Genomic DNA, 13,481 nt, shown 5'->3' on the forward strand with positions numbered 1-13,481 from the left:
GTTATAATTTAAAATGTGAAGTGTAAAAAAGTGAAAAAAGTGTAAAAAAGTAAAAAAAAAAAGTATAAAAAAAGTGTATAATTAATTGTTATATTGTAATTGTTATATAACCTTCCCCCCAGAACAAACTTCACTACATAGTGAAAAGAGTAAGGAAACTACACTTAGAATTATTTATAAAAATGCAAGCCTTTATAAAATTATCACTGTATAAAAATGCTGATACATTAAAGGTCACTAGTGAAAACATGTTTTACTCATTTCTTTCTCTAACATTATTTCAATATTCATCTTAATTCACCCAAGTAACTAAAACTTTCAAGGGAATAAAGTCCATATACCACATACATAGACTTTAATCACTGTAACTAAATGTTTAATACTATATATATGCTATATTATGGAAAAACTGTAACAGGCAATTATTAATTTCTAATGTTTCAAGATTTCACATTTCCTGAACTCTGAAATACACAGAAAATATACATGGAGTATATTGAAATACTCTGAAATATACACGGAGTGTGCCCATGATTCAAACAAAATGTGAAATAAAATTTAAACACATATTGTCAACATAAGCTTTTGACATTCTTCATCCCTTATGTTAAATGAAGCCAATTAGTTGTTGAAACTTGTTGACTAATCTCAAATTCCAAGACTAAGGTGATCATTGTAAGAAAACAGGATAAGCACTTCATCAACTTAGGTAAATATCAAAATTACACTTTTGAAAATCTGTATATTTAATACAATTTTTAATTACATTAAGTAATAAACATTTAATAACATACCAAAAGGCAGTATCATGAAGTCCCATTATCTTTAAAAATTCTTTTATTTTTTTTTCTTTTTCTGCTACGATATGAATTGCCAAAAAGTATCCAAAAGGTGAAAATGCTATAACTAGGTATATTAAAATTACTCCTCGGGGAAAGGTATCTATTTCTACAACAGCAGTTTCTCCCATAATAACAGCTTTAGTTGACTCCAGCTCCTTCCAAAGAGAAACATTGGTCTTCAACTATAATTAGAAAATATAAATACATTAAATTAATTTAGTTATGATAGTAGCCCCTAGTAAAACGGGACAGCTATATCCCTAAATTTTGTCAATAACCTAGTACAAATACAATCCCCAAAAACTACATACCTGAAATAAAGGGAGTGACCCCAATATCATAATTCAGAGTAGAATATTGCTTTAAATGTATTCTAAAAGTATACCATAAAATTTAAAGTTTAAAGTTGGTAAGTGTATAAATTTTGATTAAATAATTTGTCAAATAAAAATTGCACAATTATCATCTTAAGCAGACAATTGTATGTATCTTAGGAAAAATATACATCTTCAAAATTTAGGAATTTAGGAGTGATTATTAGTGCCATCATTCCTATGATTGTTTAAAAAATGTTCTTCTAAATACCATGCCCTTCTATTGCTTTAAAGTCTACATATGCAGCACATATAGCTCAAATAATAAAACTATTTATGCCACATAATACTTCTAACATCCCAGTTAATGCCTAAATTGAAATCTGTCCTGCCTATTCATCCAGTGTGGTCTCGGCTGTGGATGGCTAAAAACTTTGGCAAAATACAAACAGGTGATATAACAACATAAATGTAATAGATCTGTATTTCACTATCTTTACCTTAAATTTCTATATTATTGAATTTGTGCAACATTACATGTCCCTAATATGTTTACACTATACTGCAAAAGTTTACAAAACAATTCTACATAAATCATCTCATTTAGTTATTACGACAATGCTGTCAAGTAAAGTATTATTATTATAGTCATTTTACTACATAGCAGTGTAACAACAAAGACAAGACTCCTGTTCAGATTTTGATTCCAGTTCTATCATTATTTATACATACTTTAAACATATAGTTTAGTAGAGAAGATGGTTGATATCGATCTTGACTTTATAATATTTTGCAGCACAGTAAATTTTGTAGCATAGTAAGTTCAATTAGAAAGAGCAAATGGAAAAAAAAAGCCACAGATCCATACAGAACATGGAAGAATGAAATACGGTTAATCTGAATAGTTTGAATTCTAAGGTAACTTCATCTACTGCTATCTAGCCCAGACACAAAAGTAAGATTTTTAAAAATAAATTTCATGGCTAGTTTTTCTGCTAAAATATGAAACACAACAAAAAGTACCAAATCAGAAAATATGACTTCTTATCTTTTATCTTAAAGGAGTTGCAGTAAGTTACATATTTTGTACATTTGACAGTAGTCAAACCAAATACTACTGTAAAGAATTAGGAAATATTTATTTTAAAATGGTGTAGTTTTTGTATTTCTTCCTTTATCATATTTACCTGTATAATGGCAGCATCTATGGATGCTTGTAAAACTGTGAAACCTGAGGACCAGTACTGAGCAGCCTCACATGATTTTGAACAGCCAGCTATGGGGGGAAGAATATGAGATCTAAGACGCTGTACAACATTCAAGTGCATTGTTTTAAAGATATTATATGGAGAGTTACCAAAATAATATAATCAATCAATCTCTACAGGACCAAAGAAATAAGCTATTGACTTTCAAAGGTAAATAATACCTATAAGATTTCTGATCATTTACTTGAAATTTTGAAATAAAAGTTACATGTGTTAGAATACTAAATAGTGAATGAATAAAAACGTAAAGAAAGAAATTAATTGTAGTTATTTAAAACAAGTTACTTTTTTGTTTTAAAGTAAATCATTCTACATGACTTAGCTCCAAAGCACTTTCAGAAGCAAGGAAAAGTCAAAGTTAAGCAAACAGGAAAAAAGAATTTTCAGAAGGGCTTTTTGAAATAAAGTCACAAATTCAGTATTTAGCATAGTGACTTTAACATTGCTCAATATATGTTTGTGGTTGATAACATTTCTTCATAGGTTTAAACAACCAAAGGTTGTTTCCCATGTTTCAAATATAAAACTAATAAAGTTCACTAGTAGAAGACCTTAAGATTTTAAAGATTTGTACATAACAAAGATTTTAAAATATTTTTACATAAGTAAAAACAATTACATGAAAACCTAGAGATTTAGAAAGTCATATAACCCAAAATGCAATTTTGCTTTATGCTATTGTTTTTAATATATATAAGTGTATTAAATCAAAATGGATATTATATAAAAATTTTTTATGTGTAGAAGTAGATACATATTTATAAATAAATATTTTTATGCTATACTTCTCAGTTTTCCTATTGGAACAAGTAAGAATAGCTGAAAATGCCAATATTGAACTATATCAAATTTCGACTATGAACTGCAAGCAGCAAAGATATGAATTTAATTGATCTTCAATGATTATATAGGGCTATTTACCTCTTGAATCCATATAAATAGAAGATACTGGAATCATATCAGGAAAAAAACGAAGTTCATAGGACATGGAGTCTTTGAAAACCACACCTACAAAGCTGCTGTGCTTAGAAAGACTGGATGTTAACATTTCTTTTTCATTTGTATATTCTTCAGTAATTATAACTGTAAGATATCATAACAATATAGTTAGCTCACAAATTAAAATACCATACTACAGTAGATCAAGTTTACAATTATTTTGATGAATGGAACATTTTATAAACACTTTTGCTATATTTGCCTCTTAAAAAATGAAGACAGGCCAGGCACAGTGGCTCAACCTGTAATCCCAACATTTTGGGAGACCAAGACGGGAGGACTGCTTGAGCTCAGAAGTTGAAGTCCAACCTGGGCAACATTGTGAGCTTCTGTCTCTCCAAAAAATAAAAAAATTAGTCAGGTGTAGTGATGTGTGCCTGTACTTCCAGCACTACTTGGGAGGCAGAGGTGGCAGGATCATTTGAGCTGGGAGGTCAACAAGGCTGCCGTGTGCCATAATTGAGCAACTGCACTCCAGTTTAGGCAACAGAGTGAGACCATGTCTCAACAAAAAAAAGAAAAGAAAAAGAAAAAAAGACATCGGGGCTGGGCGCGGTGGCTCACGCCTGTAATCCCAGCACTTTGAGAGGCCAAGGCAGGTGGATCACGAGGTCAGGAGTTCGACACCAGCCCAGCCAAGATGGTGAAACCCCGTCTCTACTAAAAATACAAAAGAAAAAAAGACAATTCTTCCAACAAAACAATAATAAATAATAAAATGGTACAAAGATGCAGACACTACTTAGCTGTCATTTTATTACAGAAATGTGTCAGTGTTACACTTATGTTATAAACATACGAAATACAGTATAAAATGTGCAGAACTCATATTTCTGAAAGAAATTGCTGTTTCTCAAAACCTTAATGAATCATACTAATTTCAGGCAGCAATGAAATTATAAAAATTATTAGTAATGCAGTTCATTTATCTATCTTGAAGTAAAACTAAAAAATAACTTCGTTATTTTATTTTATATTTTTTTAGAGACAGGGCCTTGTTCTGTTGTCCGGGCTGTAGTGCATGGGATCTTGCACTCCAACTTCAGGGGTCAAGAGATCCTCCCACCTCAGCCTCTGGAGTAGAGCTGGGTCTATAGACACTCATCCCCATGCCTGGCTAATTTTTTGTTTTTAATTTTTGTAGAAATGAGGTGTCACTATGTTGCCCAAGCTGGTTTTGAACTCCTGGCCTCAAGTGATCCTCCCACCTCAGCCTCCTGACTAGCTGGGATTATAGGCATGAGCCACCGCACCTGTACAAAAATGACTTTTTAGGAAATATATGAATTGCTTATTTTAAAATATTTCTTATAAAGAAAATGCCACAATCCTCAGAAACCAAATAGGCATTTTAGTAACTATGAAACAACTCCTCCTTAAATAAAAATTGTCATTCAAATCCAATATTGCTTGTTCCTTTCTTAGGAGATAAGTGGAAGAAATATTGTAATCACTCTTTCTCATCAGATAAGACTAATTTTTAAATGTTTTCTTGTAAGTTTTGTTTACAAGCAACTAATTTTCACTACAGAAGCTTCAAATATGTGGTGAAATGGAAAGAATATAGAATTAGTACTTAACTTCTTCATTTATTAACTGTGTGAGCAGATAGGCGATTTAAACCCTCAGACTTCAGTGTCCTCATCTACAATGCCTAGCTGATGACACTGGGTTGTTGTAAAGAACAAGTGAAGTAACATCAAAATGCTTTGTAGGCTGGATGTGGTGCTTCACACCTATAATGCCAGTACTTTGGAAGGTGGAGGCAGGTAGATTGCTTGAGTCCAGGAGTACGAGACCAGCCTGGGTAGCATAGCGAAACCCCGTCTCTACAAAAAATACGAAAATTATCCAGGTGTGGTGGTGTAAACCTGTACTCCCAGCTACTCAGGAGGCTGAAGCAGGAGTATCATTTGAGCCCAGGAGGCAGAGGCTGCAGTGAGCTGAGATCATGGCACTGCACACTAGCTTGACAGTGAGATCCTATCTCAAAAAAAAGAAGAAAAAGAAGAAAAAAAATGCTTTGTAAAGTATTACTTAAATGTTAATTAATAGATTTTCCAGGCCTTTTAAGAGGGACAGGGAATTCCAGGATTTACATGAATAAACAGGGTGTTAGTTCAACATCCTACCAGTCAAGCTACGTATGTATGCATAACCCATTTTCAGATAGCTCTGTTGTTAAAAACACAGAAGTCTAAAAAAATGTATGTATATGTATACACTATTTTGGCATCTAAGTTAATATACACTGACTTATTTATTTATTTTTGAGATAGAGTTTGCTCTGTTGCCACGCTTGAGTGCAGTGGCACAATCTCAGCTCACTGCAACCAACCTCCATCTTCCAGGTTCAAGCAATTCTCTTGCCTCAACCTCCCAAGTAGCTGGAACTACAGGCCACCCACCACCACGCCTGGCTAATTTTTTTGTGTTTTTAGTAGAGACAGGGTTTTACCATGTTGGCCAGTCTGGTCTCGAACTCCTGACCTCAGGTGATCCGCTTACCTTGGCCTCCTAAAGTGCTGGGATTACAGGTGTGGGTCACCACGCCCGACCTCTTATTTCTTTGGTTTATATTCTTTCCTCCTACTCAGAATTACCAATGAATTTCATTTCAACATTTTTAATCAGCTTTTTGAGCTTATACACTAAATTCTCATGGTAATCTATACTACTTGTGCCTAATGTGATACACTAACATATAACAATAAGAAGTATATTTAATCAAAATATTAAATAGAAATAACCAAAGAAAGAAACCAATGGAATAGGTTACTTGGCTTCTGACTGTATAATTAACACTTTCCATTCAATGATGTACTATCCAAAAATGTGATGATATATAAGCTAATTACAACTATCCCATATAGCAAAAAATAACATGTTAATCTGCTATGTTCTATAATTCGGCACTTCATTGTTTAATCATTAATAGTATAAGAATTTCTGTCACTTTTTCCAGTTTTTGCTTTAGGTTCTCTCACAGCCACTTTAAGTTCACTGGAGCTTCACTGCTTACACTATTTTCTAGTTCATTTCTTTGTGAGAAGTGCACATTGAGAAAAAAGACTTAGGTGGCACTTTAGGTGGAGGCCAAGGGAGGAAGATCATTTGAGCCCAGGAGTTGAGACCAACCTGGGCAACACAGCAACATCCCATCTCTACAAAAAAATACATATATAAATAAATAAAACAGAGTTAGGGACTTTACCATAGTCATAGTTGTAGTCTCCAAAGTTAGGTACTTCTTCAGTTTAACCACATACTTCTATAAACAAGCATGGTAAGCTGAAAAGGTGACTGCTTTACAATCTTTACCACATATTTCTAGCTTCTTTTAAAATTTTTTATTTTTAGAGATGGGGGTCCCATTCTGTTGCCCAGAGTAAGGAGTGCTGGAATGAAGTGGCATGATCATAGTTCACTGCAGTCCCAAACTTCTGGGCTTATGGGATCCCCCCACCTCAACCTCTTGAGTAGCTGGGACTACAGGCAAATGCCACCACATTCAGCTAAACATTGCTAGCTTCATAATTATATGAAAGTCAGAATCAAAATGAAATAGCCCATCAAAGCTTGTATCTTAAACAAGTATACTTAAACTATTTTATAAATGGTCTAAGAATTAAATATAAAAGTACATAAAATATGCTTTCTACCACTAAGAATATAAAATAATTTTTCACAAGAAAAATAAGGCAACAGAATTAAATAACTTTAGTATTTTTATAAAACTATACTTTGGTGGAGCAACACATCTCTAAGTGTTAAGACTGCTATTTATTCAATAAAGCAAGTTGATAAATATTGAACAGGCTTAATATTATAAATAGAATATATATAAGCTCACAATACCATCAGGTAGATGATCAGCAGACACTTTTTGCATGATGCTGCTTGTAACATTAGTCACTGGAGTATATCCAAGAATTAGATTAGAAAGAGTAAGTTTGTCCATAGGATTAAGTTCTATATTAGGCACTTCTTCATATTTCTTATTTGGATGCATCATGCTAATTAATATTAACCAAAATAAAAAAAATAGTGGAAAAAGAATTTCCTACAATAAAAGAAACAAAGTGATTACAAAGTATAACGGCAGCAAAAATCACCAAGATTTATTTGCAGATAATATAATACTAAGGAAAAACAAGAAATTTGGTTGTCCTTTCTTATGAATAAGAAGTAAAAGCAATTCTATCCCAAAAGAATGATTGTGTTGAACACCTCATCAAACCCAACATGCATTTAATATGATTTTTTCCTTCGCATTTAGTTTTTCCGAAATATTTTAAAATTCAAGTCACATAATAAATTAAGGTAACATAAAAGATAATATTTAAACATCTTAGATTACTGACATAAAACACAATAAATTTACTCATATAATTTTATCTAAAGCAATTTACCAAACATCCCTATATGGATTCACCATAAAAATGCCCTCATTCAATTCTGAATTAGAAATCATACTTTAATTATACCTAAATGTACACTATTAAAACCATACTTAATTAAATTCTATGGTCAGTTTTAGGAGAAATGAGCTATTATATCATCTTGCTGTTTAATTATTTTACCAGTTTCAGGAGAAGATGAATAATATATTTCCATCCTTTGAAATTATTACTAGCTGGTTAGCCAAAGTTCTTCCTTTCTTTTACCTTTACCAAAAGTAATGTATGCTGTGGGTACAAATTTGTGTCATAATATTAATACTCATGGGCAACTCAATCTAGACTCCAAAAAATATGAGGTTGTGGGGAATAAAACTCTGGAATCAAAGTTATTTTGGAACGTTAGTTCATGAAACTCAGGAAACACATGCCTAAAAGCTCAAAATGAAGCACAGATGTTAGAAATTAACTAAATGTAGAAATTATTATTAAAATTTTTAACATTTAGAAAGCATTAGGTAATTCAGCTATTTTTCTGTGGCTAACATGGCAAGCTTTTACTTTACAAGCGAAGAAAATAAATTATAATAAAAATATATTTAGCAAAATAAATCATCGCTTCAAGATAGAACATATCAAGCAAAATAAACTGCAAGAAAGAGTTATTTAACTTACCTGAACACTACTCTTTTTCGTTCTGCATTTAATTAAGTAATTCTTCAATAAGAGTGTTCTGGTCTGTCTCCAAACTCCCACCTCCCTAATTGCAGTGGACATGTTTTCTGAATAAACCTATTAAAGAGGAAAAACAAACAAACCTGGAGCCATGCAGTAAACTGCATGTAATTTTTAATGGCAAAACAAGCAGATGTTTCAGTCCCAGGTAAGATGGATTAAGCATACTCCAAGTTGTCTCTCCTAGGAAACTGGACAGAACGCATGGAGCGCAATCTGTGGACTCCGAAAAGTAAACAAGGCATGTGAAATAGGGGAGACCACAACTTGAAATACCACCATATCAACAGTGGCACTTTTTCTCCTTTGGTATCTCCCGAACTGCCCACAGAGGCAGCTCCAGAAGAAGACTTAACTTTGAATTGAGGAATGGGCAAGGGAAGTCTTAATGCTCTGGGAGAACGAAGAAATAGCAAATCTTTTTTTCTTTTCTGAGTTCTCCTATATCCCCACATGCAAGCAATCCCATGGTAACAGGGCCAGACTACAGTAACGAAAGCCTACCACAGCCAACACTCTGAGGCAGGAAAACCTTTCTCTCTATTCAATGGAGCTATGGTTGTAAGAGGATGAGGCCAATCCCTTTTGCTTTTCTTCTCTACCTCCTACCATTGGGCCCTGGATATGGTGGTTGCAGTTGCACAAGTGTGTAACACAATGGAGAAAATAAACACTAGCCCTCTGGCTGGAGGATGGAAAGAGCAGCCACGGGGAAGCAAAAAGTAGAAGGGGGAATAAATAGAAAGAGAGCTCAGGAAAGCACCCTAAAAAGTTGTTTTGAATTCCTGTAATAACTCTTCAAGCTGGACATACATAAATACAATCCTATTCGTGTGATAAAGACTTGAGAAACTGAACTAACAGACAGACCACTGTCCAAATCCAGACTGTTCACTGCAAGGCACACACAAGACAGACCAAAAAGGTACTGCAAAAGCTTTTGAAAAATAAACTAAAATGACGACTACAGTTCAAAGAATGTGGGTAGAAACATATGACCTGAACCTAACCTGGTTGACAGCCTGTTAAGAGAAAATATCAACATTTCCCATAGGTATTAACACAAAACTCAAAGTCTCATACAATCCAAAATTACATGGCAAATGAAGCAAGTAGAAAATAGCTGGCCAGGTGCGGTGCCTCATGCCTGTAATCCCAGCACTTTGGGAGGCCGAGGCGGGCAGATCAAGAAGTCAGGAGTTCGAGATCAGCCTGACCAACATAGTGAAATCCCATCTCTATTAAAAATATAAAAATTAGCTGGGTGTGGTGGCATGCACCTATAATCCCAGCTACTCAGGAGGCTGAGGCAGGAGAATTGCTTGAAGCCGGGAGGCGGAGTTTGCAGTGAGCCAAGATTGTGCCACTTCACGCCAGCCTGGGCGACAGAGCAAGACTTCATCTCAAAAAAAAAAAAAAAAAAGCAACTCTACTAAGAAAATAAAATCAAAGATACCAATGCTGAAATAACGCAGACTTTGAAATTATCTGATAAAACTTTTAAAGCAGCTATTTAAGGGCTTCAGCAAACAATCGGAAGTACTCTTGAAAGCAATGAAAAATAGAAAACCTTAGCAAAGAAACAAGACATAAAGCAGAACCAAATGGAAACTTTAGAACACAAAACCATAATAAGAAATAAATACAAATGGAAACTTTAGAACAGAAAAACACAATAACAAAACTCATGGAGTGGCTCAAAAGCAGAATGACACAACCAAAAGAGAGTAAACTTGAAGATTATCAATAGGCATTATCCAATCTGAACAACACAGAGAAAAAAGGTATTTAAAAAATTAACAGTGCTTCAGAAAACTGTGAGTCAGGCTGGGCACGCTGGCTTACGCCCATAATCCCAACACTTTGGGAGGCCAAGGCAGGCAGATCACCTGAGGTCAGGAGTTCAAGACCAGCCTGGCCAACATGGTGAAATCCCTCTCTACTAAAAATACAAAAGTTAGACAGGCGTGGTGGTGGGCACCTGTAATCCCAGCTACTGGGGAAGCAAGAGAATCTCTTGAACCCTGTAGGAGGAGGCTGTAGTGAGCCAAGATTGTTCCACTGCACCCCAGCCTGGGTGACAAAGCGAGACCCTGTCTCAAAGAAAAAAAAAAGAAGAAGAAAAAAGAAAACTATGGGACAATAACAAAAAGTCTAACTTTCATATTATCTGATTTATAAAAGAAGAGGAGAATGCTAAAAAAAAAAAAAAAAAAAAAAATTAAAGACTTAATGGCTGGAAACTTCCAATTTAGCAAGGGATATAAACACGTAAGTTTAAAGAAGGTTGGTGAAGTCCAGAAAACATAAAGAAAATACATGCCCATACACATTATAATTAGACTGCTGAAAATTAAGATGATAAAAAATCTTAGAAGCAGTCAGAGAACAATGATGTGCTACCTATGGAGAATAATAATTTGAATGAGAGCAGAGTTCTCATGAGAAACTGGAGAAACTGGAATACATTGCTGGTGGGAAAGCAAACGGTCCAGATGCTGAGAAAAACAATTTGGCAGTTCCTCAAAAAGTTAAACATAGAATTACCATATGACCTCACAATTCCACTCCTAGGTATACACCCAAAAGAAATGAACATAAGGACTCAATTGAGTACATGTTCACACATGTTCACAGTAGCACTATTCAGAATAGTAGAAAGGTGAAACAGCCCAAATACTTATCAAGAGATAAATGAACAAATTGTGGCATATACATACACATATTATTCAGCCATAAAAAGGAATGAAGTGGCCAGGTGCAGTGGCTGATGCCTGTAATCCTAGCACTTTGGGAAGCCAAGGCGGTGATCACTTGAGGTCAAGAATTTGAGACCAGCTTGGCCAACATGGCAAAACCCCGTCTCCACTAAAAAAAAAAAAAATACAAAAATTAGCTGGGCATGGTGGCACGTTCCTGTAACCCCAGTTACAGAAGGCTGAGGCAGAACTGCTTAAACCCGGGAAGCAGAGGTTGCAGTAGCTGAGATCGCACCACTGCATTCCAGCCTGGGCATCAGAGCAAGACTCTCTCTCAAAAAAAAAAAGGAATGAAGTACTGCTATATGCTACAATTTAAATCAGTGTACAAAACGTTATGTTGAGTGAAAGACTAAAAAGGTAAAATATTATATGATTCCATTTATATGAAACTTCCAGAAAAGATAAATGTAGGGACAGAATGCCAACTGGTGATTGTCAGAGGCCAGGGAGAGTAAAGAATGAGGAGAAAGTGCTTACAAGGTAAGGAGTTTTACTTTGGAAATAAATTTTATCTTAATAAATTACTTTAAAAAGTAAAACTGAATGATCTAAATCATTGTAACTATCACAGGTCCAGCATTCCTCCTCCAGGGTACTTTTACCCTTTGAAGATCCTTGAAATCCTTTCTGCCTGTGTACCTCTGCTGGAGCTATCTCGATTCTTCAAAGAGGTTTCATTTCCGCTGAACTCAAAATAGAAGTGGTCAGAGCCTCAACTGCAATGTCCACGGCGCCTATTCAAATACACTCGACCCAGTAACCTAGGATCTCTGCATACTAAGAATTACTGAGAAGGTAGCTTGGGGGAAATAACAACAACAACAAAAATCCTGTTAAACCTTCCAGAGAAATTGCTGTGCCTTGTTTTAAATAAACCTACCTAGTGGGGCCACTGATATAACTCTCCTCCAAAACAAGGACCATCTGTTCCAAGCTGGCGGACTGTCTACACCTAGATAAAGAAAACTCACAGGTTTTTTTTTTCTTTTTTTGAGATAGAATCTGACTCTTTTGTCCAGGCTGGAGTGCAGTGGCACGGTCTCGGCTCACTGCAACCTCCACCTCCTGGGTTCAAGCAATTCTCCTACCTCAGCCTCCCGAGTAACTGGGATTACAGGCGCCCGCCACCATGCTCAGCAAATTTTTGTATTTTTGGTAGAGACAGCGTTTCACCATGTTGGTCAGGCTGGTCTCAAACTCCTGACCTCAAGTGATCCACCCACCTTGGCCTCCCAAAGTGCTGGGATTACAGGTGTGAGCCACCGTGCCTGGCCCACAATTTTTAAGAGGCAGTTTGTCTTTTCCAGTAAATATATATAATTAAAGTTTGGCTTAAATGAGCATCTTCTTCATATGCACAGAAGGAAGACTAGAAAGTATTTTTAAATTAGCAATGAAATTAAAGACATGTTTATTTTCTTCATGCTTTTTTTCTATGTATTACTTACATAGTAAAAAAAAGTCATTAAACAATTAGACATACTGTAAAAATATTAAATGAGTAAATTAAAAACAGCAAAACAAAAGCAGTCAAGAATAGAAGATATATTAAAATAAATTATTCCAGCATTCTGTTCCAAGGCATCTGTAACCTGTGGAGTAGACACCATGAGCAAAGCTTACCCTCCCGAATTGAAAAAATGTATGGGCAAGAAGTTATCACTGAAAATTAAGTGGTGGCAGACATGCCCAAGGAATATTGCAGGAATCTGATCCCTTTATGAATCTTGTGATAGATGAATGTGTGGAAATGGCAACTAGTGGGCAACAGAACAACACTGGAATGGTGGTAATGTGAGGTAATAGCATCATCATGTTAGAAGCCTTGGTGCGAATATAAATAATGGCTGTTCATCAGAAAAACCCATGTCCCCCTCTCCAAAGGGCCTGTTTTACTATGATGTAAAAATTAGGTCATGTACATTTTCATATTAGACTCTTTGTTAAATCAACTTCTGTAATAGTCAATAAATTCTTCTAACAGTCTCAACTTACATCACATTTGGTAAAGAATTGATAATAGGAAGGAAGGAAGGAAGGAAGGAAGGAAGGAAGGAAGGAAGGAAGGAAGGAAGGAAGGAAGGAAGGAAGGAAGGAAGGAAGGGAGAAACTGTACTCATTCAAAAATTATTTGCTACAATACAAACAGAAATACTAACCT

General features: G+C 35.0%; 1 protein-coding gene and 1 pseudogene across 4 annotated transcripts in view; one reads left to right on the top strand and one right to left on the bottom strand.

Annotated features, from left to right (window-relative positions):
* ABCA5 (ATP binding cassette subfamily A member 5) overlaps positions 1-13,481 on the bottom strand; it is a 78,856-nt gene that overhangs the window by 57,085 nt on the left and 8,290 nt on the right. For 2 of the 4 annotated variants that reach the window (XR_013407112.1, XM_077972606.1), the window contains exons 2-7: positions 11,279-11,426; positions 8,499-8,615; positions 7,282-7,486; positions 3,346-3,507; positions 2,344-2,432; positions 795-1,024 (exon numbers count right to left, since the gene is read on the bottom strand). Coding sequence is in view for 2 of the 4 variants with exons in the window: in XM_077972606.1 (XP_077828732.1) it covers positions 795-1,024; positions 2,344-2,432; positions 3,346-3,507; positions 7,282-7,486; positions 8,499-8,600 (788 nt within the window). In the remaining 2 variants the exon portion in view is untranslated. The remainder of the gene's footprint in view (positions 1-794; positions 1,025-2,343; positions 2,433-3,345; positions 3,508-7,281; positions 7,487-8,498; positions 8,616-11,278; positions 11,427-13,481) is intronic. The other 2 variants (XR_003723850.2, XM_015120205.3) reach the window with 1 other exon arrangement.
* Positions 12,929-13,160, top strand: LOC114673179 (small nuclear ribonucleoprotein G pseudogene; annotated as a pseudogene).

This window comes from Macaca mulatta, chromosome 16 (genome assembly GCF_049350105.2).
Source record: "Macaca mulatta isolate MMU2019108-1 chromosome 16, T2T-MMU8v2.0, whole genome shotgun sequence".
NCBI classification, from domain to species: domain Eukaryota; kingdom Metazoa; phylum Chordata; class Mammalia; order Primates; family Cercopithecidae; genus Macaca; species Macaca mulatta.